The following is a 13,271-nucleotide window of genomic DNA, read 5'->3' as shown; positions in this document are numbered from 1 at the left end:
TACTTTTGTCTAAGCATTTATTTTACTGAATCAAAAAGACATGAAAAGAAAACTCATGTTATTACTGACGTATATAAGTGACTCTTTTTTGGACAACATATAATAAATATGATATATCACTTATCGCTCAGTCTTTCAAATGTACATTTTTTCATATTATGTAGCATGCCACTTTCAAAAAGAAAAAAAAAGCTCATGAGAAATCAGTGCAAAGTTCTCCGTCACCCTCCTCTGCTCTGAGGCAGACCGGATGTCCAGGGTACCATTTTCTGCCTGGGGGGTGGACTTCAGGCTTCTGTCCAGCAACAATTTTCTCTGCCCGAAGGCTCCTCTCCATTCCTTCTCTCATCCCCTATTAGCCCTCCCCCTCCCTCCCTGCTGCTTGTCCCTAAAGTCATTTTTTTTTCAAAAAAAAAAAAAAAGAAAGAAAGAAAGAACTCGAGGGTTCATTTTGTGTGTGTGTGTGGGTGGGTGGGTGGGTGGGTGTTTTCACTTACTGGTTGCACTTTCAGTGGGGTCAGTATTTTCTCCAGTCACACTGTTGGGGAGCTTTGCGGCCCTGCCTCTGAGGGGGCAGATGGAGAACAGAGGGCTGGCCGGTCCTTGGGGACCCAGCCCACCGGTGAGCTCCCCCCCTTTACTCGTCTGCCTCTATTCCTGTTGGTTTGGTGCGGGGAGAGGTGGGGCAGCTGTCGGCGGCCGGGTGGAAACCTGGAGGGCTGCTCGGGCTGCACTGTCCCTCCTTCCTCACCGGGGATGCGGGGTGCCTGGGATGGGGTTGGACAAAGGGTTGAGGGCCGGCTGTCCCCCAGGCCCCAGGCCGTGGATGAGCACGCGGGGCACCAGTGGCCGCTGCAGCTGCGGATGGGGTGCAGGAGGAGTTCGGTACATGCTGCTGTACATTGCCGCGGCCGCCGCGGCCGCCGTCGTGCTGTCCATGCTCCCCAGCAGGCTTGGGTGGTAGAAATAAGGCGACGGAAACATCCTCTGCAGCGCGGAGTAGTTCCCCGCCTCGGCAAGCAACTCCAGGCCCACTGCAGTCTGCCGCTTCCACTTGGTTCTGAAAGAAATCGGGTGGGCGCGGGCGGCGGCTGCGGAGGACGATCCCGGCACCGTCCCCGCAGCTCCTCTCTCTCTCCTACCCTCCCTACTCAAGGAAGGCCTGGGGAACCCCAAATGCAGGTCTCCTTCCCCCGCTTCATCCACACGCTCTTAGGACGGCCTAAACCCGCAATCAGTTCTCCAAACTACATCTTCCATGTGGAGGTGGAATCATACAAGCTTCGCTGCCTTCTCTGGCCCTCTGCCCTACTCTCTGCCCCCACGATTTAATTACGTCCTGCAACTTTCCTGGAGGCCAAATGAGATCCCTCTCTCCACCAGCCGCTTTCCTTTGGTTCCTCCAATTCTCCTCCAATGTTCTCCGACCGGCGATCTCTCAAAGGTTGGCTCTCGGCCCCTCCCCCATCGCACCCAAGGAAACCAAAACCAGAAACAAAGGGCGGCTGGTACTCCGGGTTTGCACTCTCCAAGGCTGCCGGGACAATTCTTCCTTAAGTCTGGCCAGGCAGTACAGGCTTAGGGCAGCAGGGCGACAAGGTTCAAAACTGGAATTTGTTTGAGAGTGAGCTCTCCCTAGGGAGCGGTGCCTCCTGACCACTCTAGGTGAAAGGAAATGGATCTCAAGATATTTTCTCCTTAAAGAGAAAATAGTGCTTAAACCCTATGATCCACTTTTTTGGGCCTCCCCTCTCCCCACTGCACCAAGCTAGGAGAGAGGTTTTTACTAAAACGCCCTAGGAAGGCAGACAGGCTTGGTGGGGCATCTATACCCAGCAGTTCCAGCCAAATTAATAAACATGTCGCTGGTTTTAAATTGGCTACAGATGACACTAATGTTCTCCGACAGAATTAGGGTGGCTGAAACCGTATGTAATGAGACAGAAAATTATGGTAAGATGACAACTGGACGGGCATTTCCAACCCCACTTATGAACGATTAGGACACAAACGACAGAGGGGGCAGAGAATTGAGCCCAGAGAGTTTATCACCAGGTGTGGAAACGGGACTTAACCTCAACTCCTATTGCCCAAGTCTGTCCCTAGCCTCCAGGGTGAGGCCAGACACTTTCTTAATGTCTTCTTTTAATCAGTCGTGTGGGATAGAGTTTGTGCCCTCCTCCCCACCCTTTCTCTTTATGAGACTTCAGAAACAGCCAGGACAGGGGACAGACATCTCCCTCCCCTTCCCCCGCGTACACTCGTGGATGCTCAACCAGCTGCCTGAATCTCCAGCCCAAGGCCTCCAGTCCAATTTGAACCCAGATGGGCTTCCCTGGTCTTCTAAGTCGTGACAACCAAGGCTTGGACCTGGGCTTTCCCAACTGCCTAACATTTAAGCCAAGGCTGGTGGGGCAGCTCTGTGGAGACTTCAATACCTAGGTCCTGTGGCCTGGTGCAGACATTTGGAGCCCGCCTGTGGCAGTTCTAAGGGTACTCTGTGCACACAGACTTATCCTGGGTGTCAGCTACACAGATATTTCAATCTGAGTGTAGCTTGGTCTGTTTGAGGACAAAATGGGGGGAAACTGTGGCACCACGAGTTTCGGAAGGAAAAGAACCGAATGTTAAGACATTTAGAGCACAAAAGTATTCAAACCCCTGTGCCCTTAGCCGCTCCCATTTGGAAGTGTGCCTGACCTCTGCCTGAAAGCGCCCACTACAGACCCTTTGACTCTGTTTCCAGAGGGCGGGAGAGAAGGCATTAAGGATCTGGCTGGCAGGGACTCAGCAGCTCTCCTCACCTGCGGTTCTGGTACCAGGTCTTGACTTGGGTATCAGTGAGGTTGAGTGCAGCTGCCAGGTCCATGCGGTCCTGTACACTGAGGTACTTCTGCCGCTCAAAGCTACGTTCCAGTTGATTGAGCTGGTGGTCCGAGAAAGCTGTCCTGGCCTTTCGAGGTTTCTTGGCTCTCACAGGGGGACTCTCTCGGCTACTTGTAATCTCCCGGTCTCCTTCCTCCTTTGTTCCTAGGGTAGAAACAGCGACAGGGCTCTGTAAGTCAGCCTGAACCGAAGAAGAGAGGAGTGCCCACCTGGCATACACCTCCACACACACCCCACACCCTTTATTGGGCCTTGGAGAGCAGAGAGGCCCAAGAGAGTTTAGAGTGTGTTTGATCTCCTGTTTCTAGTTTTCTCTGGTCTGAGATCTGAGAGGAGGTTGCATGCCCCCTCTTTATTGTTTTCAGAGGGACGCTCTTTATTAGGTACTCTCCAAAGCCTGTCTGCCCTGTTCTCAAGACAGGCAGACGCTGTCACGCTGCTCTAATGTTTTTCCTCCCGCTAGCTGGAACTTAGATGCCTTTGTCTCTTTTCGAGATGCATTTGGAAAATATTGGACTCAAGCTTTCTGCAGACCTCCTCTGTATCAGGTCCTTTGCAAACCTCAGAGAGAATGTGTCACCCAGTGTCACCCAGACACTGAACTGAGCTCAGAAAACACTTGAGCCCATCCAGGTGACAGCGCAGAAATTTCCGGGTCCTGTTTGTCAACTTTGGTTTTCTGCTGAAATGCTGGGAAATCGATATGTCAATCCCCCTCTGTTTGTACCGGTTTGTGCAGTCCTCCTTGATCTTCCCTGCAGGAAGAACAGTAATCTCTCTAATTGACCCACTGGGGAGGTTGGTGAACGAGAAATAGCCAGACCAGACTGTACATCTGTTTGGGGCACTATTATGCTAATGCTATAAGCAGTAAAGTGAAGAGCCCGCATCCTACCTTCTAGACAGCAATCTTTACCAGAGAATTAAGCATTAATAACTTATTATTATTATTATTATTATTATTATTATTATTATTATTATTATTATACCAGTAAAGAGGGGGACCTCCCTGTGTTTTAAAATCTTTTGCAATGCAAAGACCAGAACAGCTACTTATGAAATTGTAATTGTCCAAAAAGAAAACAGATTACTAAAAGATAATTTCCACTGTTTCTTGATTTTACAAAACCATTCAGTTCCATGAAATTTAGTTTTTCGTAAATATTTTGTTATTGGAGAGGGCCAGAAGAAGGGTACTGGTGAGAAAGGTGTTCTTAAAAACGGACTATGGTTTGTTTTCTGTATTAATCGCCAGCCAGTAAAAATAAATTGCTCCTGTAATAATGTTGGAAAAATTTCCAACGTTAAATCAGACAATTCCTGTGGTGGCATTTAGAAAATAATGGGGGGGGATGGCATTTGGAAAATATTAGGGTGGTATTTGCATTCAAAAATAAACATCAAGTTGTGGTCACAGACCTAGACAACCACAGCTAGCTATCAGCTTCTCTCCACCCCCTCCCACTCCCCATTCCCAAGGTCTCAGCTAAAAGAAAAAAAAAAAATCCCAAGTCCGCCCCTGTTTTCAACGAAAAGTGTCTCCCATCCGATCTCTTCCAGCTGCCACCCTCTTCCCAGCACATTTAAAATTAAGAAAACAAAGAACAGAGCTGGATGGCGGTGAAGGTCGCGGGGCAGAAATGTAACCCACAGAACTTAAGGTGCGTTGCTGAATCGCAAGCCTAGGCCCCTCTCCTTCGGCGGGCAGCTCCGGAGCAACTCACCGTGGCATTTGATGTCGCTCTGAGAGTCTTCCCTCTTGTCCAGCTTGGTTTTGCTGTCCTCCTGCTCCAGCTTTGGCCTGAAGCTCTCGTGCGCCGCGTTGCACTCCTGCTTCGGGGTGTGATGAGGAGAAGAAACGCTGGTGCTGTAGGGTGCACAAGCCGCCAGGGGTTTGCTGTCTCCCAAGATGTCCTTAATTAAAAAGGAAGAGGTGGAAGTCCTGGGGGCCGCGGCGGCCGAGCCCAGTTGCTGGGCTGCAGACTGCGGCTGCGGCGGCGGTTGCTGTTGGGGAGAAGGCTGCAAACTTTGCGCGGGGGGCGCGGACGGTGGCGGTGGCTGTTGGCCGTGGTGGAGGTGATGGTGATGCTGGGGTCCGTCTGTCACAAGATGCGGCTCCGGGGGCTCCAGGGTGACCGAGATCGGTGAAGAGGGCGCCGTTCCCACGGTATCAATCTCCGAACAGGGTGACGGGGTGGCCTGGCTCCTAAAATCCGTGGTCCTCGCTTCACCGAGCGATCGGAAATCTCCGTTCATCATGCCCGGACTGCCGGAACCGGCACCGGACAAAATCGTGTCTATTCCAAAACTCGACCCGCTGGCCCCTTCCATTGCTGTCATTTCTACATGAGGTCCACGCCACTCCGCGGATCAGCCGCCTCCGGGACCAAACAAGGGAAACTATCGATCGTAAAACAAAATAGACACTAAAAAACCTTGACACTGCTTTAAAAAAAAGAAAAGTGGGGCGGGAATGAAGGATAATGGGGAGGTGGCAATTGGTGGGCACTTTCGATTCAACTTTTCCCCCTTATACGAAAAGGAAAAAGGAAAAAAATGAGAGGGGAAAGCCCCCAAATGCCACAAGAAGGAGGGTGCGCTCCGCTGGACCACCGCGCACGTGGGCGGCGGCGGCGGCGGCCCGCACCAAGGCTAAGATGCTGGCCGCGGGAGCGACCCCGCCGCCGCCACCTGCACCGCCACCGCCGCCGCCTGGGTCTGCCCACAGCCCGGTCCCGGGCGGCGGCGGCGGCGGCCCGGGCAGGTGCAGCGACCGCTAAGCCCGGGCGGCCCCGGAGGTGACCGCCGTGCGTGACCCGGCCGTCCGGGAGTCGAGTTTCTGAACTTTGTTGGAAAGTTGCGGAGCGAACGCGGCCGCCACCGCCCCGGGAGGAGGTGAAGCAGCGAAGGAGCAAGCGCGGGCGCAGGAGACCGCGGACAGGCGGCGCCCGGCGACTCCAGCCGCTGCCCCGCGCGTTGGCTTGTCATCCGCGGGCTCGCGGGCGGCGCCGACCCCCTCCCGTGACGTCACGGCCCCCGCCGCCGCTCCCCGCCCGCGCCCCCGCCGCCCGGGCCCCGCGCCCCATTGGCCGCTGCGTGCCAGCGAGCGACGCCGGCGTGCCGGGAGCCAATGGGCGCGCGCCTGGCCAGCCCGTCAGCAGCGCGCCTCGAACCCCGCTGCTCTTTTGAGAACCCGAACCTCGGTGTGCCCGCAGCCCTGAGCCCAACGCCTACTCCAGGGGTCCAAATGGTACCCACTGTAACCAGTGCCGGGCCAGGGAGATGGGGAGAGGCCAGAGGGGGCCCTGGAGAAGGGAACCCCTGGGCGGGACGCGGGGACGCAGTACCCCAACCTTAGATGTGCCCGTGCTAAGTGTTGGAGGGTGAGTGGAGAGGCCGCGAAGGGCAAAAAGATCCCGCGGCTCCCAGTGGCCTGCAGCGCGGCCACGCTCGCACGGTTCCCAAGCACGCTTGAGCAGAGCGGAAACACGAGGAGCAGGGGAAGGGGGTGCTAGGGGACCCCACGGGGAAGTGTTTGACACCCAGGACCAGAGCTCCGCATGCGCCTGCAGCCCCTGAGCTCCGCTCTCCCTGCAGGAGCCGGTGCACTCCAGCTCGGTCCAGCCAGGTAGCAGATCCTGCAGAGGCGCAGAACCGGGGCTACATCCTTGACCCCCTGTCGGGGAGGACCGGGCCTTTGGCTCCGAATCTCGCTTTGTCTCCAGCCAGAGCCTGTGCTGGCAGAAATGCCGGGCCAAGCACTTTCTCACGAGCCGGGATAAACCCCGGCCGAGGCCTTCTCCAGCTGCGAGCAGCTGCGGTTCCCCGCGGTGTCCGGCTGCTGTGGGACCCCGGGAACCCGGTGGCCAGTCCAGCCTGCGCCCCCGCCGCTCCTCCCTCCGTGCTTCCGTGCCCTCCCCACTGTGGCAGGCCGCGTTTTGGGAAAGGAAACAGTCACCGCGGATCCATTTGGGACCTGGAGCGCGACTGTGACGCCGCCGCCTTGTTGGAGGGTATCAACTTGCGTTCTTTTTTCCAGGATGTCTCCAACCTGTCTCTTGTTGAATGTCAGAGTAATGGGAAGCGCCAGTGACAAGACGGCGTATTACTCCTGATTAAGTGCCGTGTCAACCTAATTAGCAGAGTAATTATAAGGTGCTAATGAATGATTCAAAGTTCTTTGAGTTACATTTTACTCCAAATTACCATTTTTAAGAACCTTATGAATCTGAGTGGTTGGCATCATTTCCGTGCTTGTGTAGAATGATGTCAGTAAAGGACGGGGTTTAGTCACGATAATGGACATCGCTTTCTTTTCTTATTTTCTTTTTTCCTTTTCTTTTTCTTTCCTTTTCTCTTCTTTCTTTCTCTTCCTTCCTTCCTTCCTTCCTTCCTTTCTTCCTTTCTTTCTTTCTTTCTTTCTTTCTTTCTTTCTTTCTTTCTTTCTTTCTTTCTTCCCTTTTCTCCTTGCTGAGGACCCTCTTGAGAGGTATCCCGGAGGCAAATGACCTCCTGAGATCTTGCTTCCTCCGGTTGTGAGTCCCAGATCTGGAAAATGGAGGTGGGTGGTGATTCCTCCTAAGGACATCTAGGTCTTTGATCCGGTGGAGGGGGTGGGGGTGCCGTTATTTCGAGAGAATGTTGAGCTGTTTCCTACCATCGTGGTGTCATTTATCGTCCTGCTGTCTCTGAAAAAGAATGGAGGCTACCAAGGCGTACACATCCAGACCGCTCTCTCCTTTCTCAGGATGCGAGCAGACATTTACTTATCTGGGAACTGGGGTTGGCGAGCTGAAGCCAACCAAGAAGCTGGTTGCCTGAGGGATCCGGGAACCCCTCTATAGCCACGTGGCTCGCCCCCGTGGGTGGTGACCGGCTGTCTACCCTGGAGACTCAGACTCTTTAGCCTTTGGTGCCAGAACTAGGTGCTGGCCCTGCAGACCCTCCCAAGTTAGGCCTTGGCCTTCCCTTCAAAGGTTGTGACCACGAGCTGGGGTCTGATCTCACTGAGGCAACTGATCTCAGACTCCAAGGGCCGGATGGGATGGACGGCCTTGGCACCCTGAGCCTCTAGCACAGTTGACAGTGCAAGGGTGCCTGGGCTGCAGGAGAGTGCGGGCAAATGATACTCTTGCTTCCTGGTTGGTTATTGATTAGAGTTTCCTTTCTGACATCACCCAACAACAATCCAAAAGAAGCGCTCCTTCTCGCGCTGGGGGCCCCAATTCACAGCCAGCTTTCGAAAGCGAGGAAGGGGAGGAAGCATTTAAAAATCCAGCACTGACGGCCCTGCACAAATCAATTATTCTCGACCTTGATAAATAATTCATTTAAGCCTGTTTTTGTTTTGTTCCGACACCGACAATGACTCAAGAGCCCAAAGGCTGACGGCACAGCTTGCGCGGGGCAGGTCGGCAGGGTGTTTTTCTTGGAATAATTCGCAACATTGGCAGGGAGGCGATGGGGATATGACCTACGAAAAGATGAAGAGGAGGGCGTGTGTGTGTGTGTGTGTGTGTGTGTGTGTGTGTGTGTGTGTGTGTAGGGGTTGGGGGTTCCATGTTTCATGAAACTCCAAAGCAAATTCAGTAGGTCCCAGCTATAATGGTTCCGATTATATTTTGAAAGAAAAGTCAACATCAAATATTCTAGGGCTGGAGAGGTTAGCTCTTAGTCTCCCAAAGCAATTGTGGTGAGGAGAATATGTGATTGGGGTCCCAGGGAATGCGAGGAATGTCCTCAAAAATCAAAGGGGACAATCTTAATGAACAAATCCCCCAGAGCTAGGGTTAACTTTCCTCAGTGCTTCCCCCACCCCCAGATACATATCTGTTTTGTTATCATTTTTTTAAAAAAGAGAGTATATGTAATGTATACCCAAAAGAGCATTTTGTGGCAAAGAAAAAAAACTCACTTTTCATTCCCCCCAAAAATCAAAATCCATCGGGGTGTGGTGATGCACGCCTTTAATCCTAGTACTCTGGAGGCAGAGGCAGACCTCTAAGTTCTAGGCCAGCCCGATCCACACAGTGAGTTCCAGGACACCCCGGGGCTATTTAGAGAGACCCTGTCTGGTGGGGACACAGATTTATTTCTCTTGTTTTCAAGGAAATAGATATGATGCGTTAGCTGAGTTTTAAACACAGGAAAATCACGTGCTAAACTAACATAAATGTACGAATAATCTTCTACCTCCACATGCTCATTGTCTTTGTCTTCCTTTGAAAGAAAAATACCTAAATAGGGGGAGGTTTTTTTTTTTTTTTGCTCAGAAAGCAGTTTATTTGCTAACTGTGAATAACAGAGAACCAATTTCATTCCTGTTTCTTCAGAACACATCAATGAACAGCGAAGTTACACACACACACACACACACACACACACACACACACACACACACCGTCCCCCAAGAATGATCCAAACACAAACCATGAGTTTTGTGTGCAGGACATCCTCCACCACCCACTCTTACTGTCTTAACTTTGAGATTCTTTTAAACTGGAACCTCGGGTTTTTAATACATTTTAATTTTGATGAAATTCACCAACAAATTATGATGAACTTGAAACTGTTGTTTCTTGTCTTATATCCACTTGAGCACTTAAAGAATCTCTGTAACAGGGCCCGCTGACAGACATGGATGCAAAGGCTCCTCTCTCCACTGGGCGGCGCCAAGAACCCCAATCTGAGGTACCCTCCTATTGTTTCTTTTTATAAAAGACGCAAGATACACAAATAGGCTCTCCACAATCCAATGCTGATTCCGAACCGGTGGCATGACCTTGCAGTCTCATGGTTGGGCTCTTGTGGAACTTTCCTTTCTCTTTTTACAGCCTATTAATACATTTCCAACTTCTTTAGGTGCCGATGTATATTTGCTTAGAAAAATGACCTATTAAAGAGAGAGAGATGAAAATAAGGAAACGGAGTCTTTTCTTCACTCTGGTCCTTAGACTGAAACCGGAAGAGTGGAGACTGGGAGCAAAGGGTCAAAGGTTAAAAAACAAAAGCAACAAAGTTATTCTAACAGAAAGGAGCTGAAACGGTAATCTGTGAGAGTTGATAGTTTTGAGAGGTAATTCTGACATCCTAATATTTACAGAAGTTATCACTTTACCAAAACATTAAAGCTGGCAAGTTGGGAAAGAAACTTATGTATGTACTGGAGAAGTAGCTGTGTGGTCATGGGGCACTCAGAGGAAACACTAGAGGAGAAAGAGAGTTGGGTCTCTTCTGCCAGCTTCCTGGTAAGGCCTTTAACACCCCCTTCCACCGAGGCCCAGCATTTTCAGCCAGGGGCAGTGGCCACCATACTCTTTCTCCTCATCCATCCCATTCGTGTATTGGTTAATAAACATTACCGGATGTGCATTCTAGGACAGGTGCTTGTGTGTTTTGGGAATTGTCACAATGAATTTGGTACAGTGGGAGTTCAACAGAAGGCGGGAAGTCTCACCTGGGGGGGGGTACAGTAGGAAGATTTTCTATACAAGAAGCAGGAACAGGACCCTGGGATGTATCTGGAGTAGTGGGACCCAGGAAGATTTATACGATAGCTAAAGGTAAGGTGGTGCAAAGCCATCCATGAATCGACCAGGACTGGGCTACAACCAGCAGGTATATGCTGGCTCAAGAGATGCTGGCTCTTGAATGGCAGGAGACAGAGGAGGTGCAATCGCATGCAACCCCCATACCTGCACCTCAGAAAGTATAGCAGGGCACACATTTTTCAGTTTACGTCCAGGACGTATAGTCCAGCAACCCTTCCAGAAGAACAGAGTCATACCCCCTTTCCCCACTCTCACTCCAGCTTTTTTTTTCTTTTAGATTGCCAAATTTTGGAAAACTAGATGATCTTAGCAGGTCCAAGAAAACTCCGCTTCAAATTCAAGGGCGAAAGAAGGGGTGACAACGGGAAACAGTGGGGGAAGAAACTAGGGGGTCGCAGGGAGGAAAAGTAATTTCACTCTAAACTGAACCATTGTCCACTGAGAGCAGCTCCTGGAGACGTTTAAAAAGTCACCGTGAGGCACAAAAATAAAGGAACCCTGCCATCTATGAAATGCTTCTGATATCAATTCCTGAGGTTAAAGACATTGGAGAGGCTGCGACGAAGGAATCCTGGGGGCGAGGGGATGCCAATCAGAGGAGAAATTCATTTACGACGTTAATTAACAAACGGCTAATTAAAACGGCACTTTGAGCGCTAATCAATCGCCTTATTAAGTAAGAGTCATCACTGGAACAAATTGGAAGCTCCCCGCCCAGTCCCCAGCCATGGCGCAGGCGGGGCTGGGCTCCCAGATCTGGCACTGCGGGTGGGAAACTGCTCTCTCACCAGACAGCGGACAGCAAAGCTCTCCTGGTCTGGGCTTAACGCCTGTGGAACCTCCTGCCCGTGCCCCCAGGAGGGTAGGGACTGGACAAGTCTAGAGGGCCGTTTGTAGTACAATCGCTCTCTCTTGGGAGTAAGGGATTCGTTGCATAGAAAAGCAGCGTTTCCGCTGCAGAAACACCAAGTTTGTCTGGGAAAGAGCTCATCTCCGACCTGACAGCAACACGCAGCGGGGGCCGCCAGCAGTGGAATGAGGCAGTTCAGCCTGAGAGGGGGCGCTCTCGGCCCAGGATCCCGCGGTCCCATTCCCCCAGCCGACCCACCACCCTATGATGAAAATTCCCGGGACCTTCCCCTGGTGTGACCCAAAAATAGGAAAAAGAGGACCCATTTTAAGAACAAGACACAGCCACCTCCTAGGAGCTCCATAGGAGAGGATGAGTGTTCTGGGAGGGAAGAGTGAGGGACAGTGATGGTCTGGACCGCTGACACACACACACACACACACACACACACACACACACACACACACACACACACACCCCAGCCTGCCTGTGCGTGCCTCTCATCTAGCTTCTCCGTGGTCAGGCCCCACAATCTTGTAAGAATTAAGACTTACAATACTTATTTTGAGGAGCCTTCCTCATTTTCTAATTATTTATTGCCCGTTTTTCACCATAATCCCAAGAGAAAATCTTTAGTAATAAGAGGGGAGACTGTGAATTTAAATGCTAATTAAGCAGTCTCCGCTCCCCCTGCATCCCCGCCCCCAGTCATCCCCAACTCCACCTGCCTGGTAGTTTGTGTTCAGACTGAACGTGGGGCGCGCCCAGTATAACATTCCAGAATTACAGAAATGGGCACAAGTCAAAAGAGACCTGAGTGGACTTCGGCCTGATTTGCTTCTTGTTAGCTTCATTTGAGGAAGGGGGTGGGGAGCACATTTGGAAGAAGGTTTTTGGAGTGGTGGGTGGTGTGTAGCTTGGCCCAAGGATTGGCTTACGTGCTTGAAATGACACATGGATGTCTGAGCTGGCCTTGGGTTTGCCTTTCTCCCGGAGGTGCGCCTGATCGCATCTGCTGTTGGATCTGAGCTTGCTCCGGGTGTCCCGGGAGGGAAGAACCGCTCCCCTGTGCAAAGTTCAAAAGCATTAATATTTTCATCGTATTACCATTATTCAATATAATAATATTTGCTCGGTTAGCGGCACTAATTAGGCCACATTAAAACCGCAGTGTCTCCCTAATGGTGCGTAATGTGCCCACACTCACATTTTTCTCTCTGAGGATGGGCGGCTGGCAGGCAGGGGAGGGGAGATCCGCAAGGAGCCGGGCTGAATTCGGGTGTGAAGCCCCCGCTCCCAATACACATACACACACACACACACACACACACACACACACACACAGCACGCATATACACACGCGCACGCGCGCGCGCGCGCGCGGCTGGGCGTCTGCCGGGTGGCACCAACCTCTCCTCGCAGTCGATCCGACCCAAACCTCACGCTGGGCCCTGAGCACAGCACCAGGCAGCCTCCTCCTCCGCCTAAAGCTTTGAACTCTCCTCATTGATTTTTGTTTCCCTTCCTCCATTTGTGTGTGTATTTTCAATTGGTTGGGATTTTAATGTTTGGGAGTGCCTGAGTGTAAGAATTAAAATACTCTTACACCGACTCCCTCGGCTGAGAGTTGGGGATCCTACATCTTCCTAACCTGAAACTCATAAAACCCCTCCCCCACCCCACCCCCGTTTTGAATGGTACTTTATTCTGAGATTAGATGGTGACATGTAAAGAAAGCTCCCGTGGGGGCAGGTTTGGGTATTTTTGCCTAGTCTTGGGGGTCGGCGGTCCACCCTGACGCTGGCCTGGGCGAGTGGAAGTGAGGCTCAGACCTATGCCCCTCCTGCTGGCGCCACGCGCACATCACTCTGAATCTGTAACATATTTGTAACAAGCGCAGAGGAGGTGTGATGTGTGTGCCTGAATGGGGGGGGGGAGCGAATCCGGCTAGGGAAACGGGGAACACAGAACTCAGGTTCTGAAAT

The 13,271-nt window shown here is 51.8% G+C and overlaps 2 protein-coding genes across 2 annotated transcripts; one reads left to right on the top strand and one right to left on the bottom strand.

Annotated features, from left to right (window-relative positions):
• Positions 1–397: 397 nt before the first annotated feature.
• Barhl2 (BarH-like homeobox 2) lies at positions 398–5,295 on the bottom strand. Its single transcript, NM_022956.2, has 3 exons — positions 4,611–5,295; positions 2,805–3,030; positions 398–1,060 (listed from the first exon to the last, which is right to left on the bottom strand). The coding sequence occupies exons 1-3, from the start codon at positions 5,224–5,226 to the stop codon at positions 748–750; spliced, it is 1,155 nt and encodes a 384-aa protein (NP_075245.1). The 5' UTR covers positions 5,227–5,295; the 3' UTR covers positions 398–747.
• A 74-nt stretch (positions 5,296–5,369) lies between these two features.
• On the top strand, positions 5,370–6,979 carry LOC120096712 (basic salivary proline-rich protein 2-like). Its single transcript, XM_039092902.1, has 4 exons — positions 5,370–5,646; positions 5,744–6,039; positions 6,165–6,343; positions 6,484–6,979. The coding sequence occupies exons 1-4, from the start codon at positions 5,370–5,372 to the stop codon at positions 6,977–6,979; spliced, it is 1,248 nt and encodes a 415-aa protein (XP_038948830.1).
• The last annotated feature ends 6,292 nt before the right edge of the window (positions 6,980–13,271 follow it).

The sequence above is a fragment of the Rattus norvegicus genome, chromosome 14 (genome assembly GCF_036323735.1).
Source record: "Rattus norvegicus strain BN/NHsdMcwi chromosome 14, GRCr8, whole genome shotgun sequence".
Classification (NCBI taxonomy): domain Eukaryota; kingdom Metazoa; phylum Chordata; class Mammalia; order Rodentia; family Muridae; genus Rattus; species Rattus norvegicus.
This window is presented reverse-complemented; position numbering and strand designations above follow the sequence as displayed.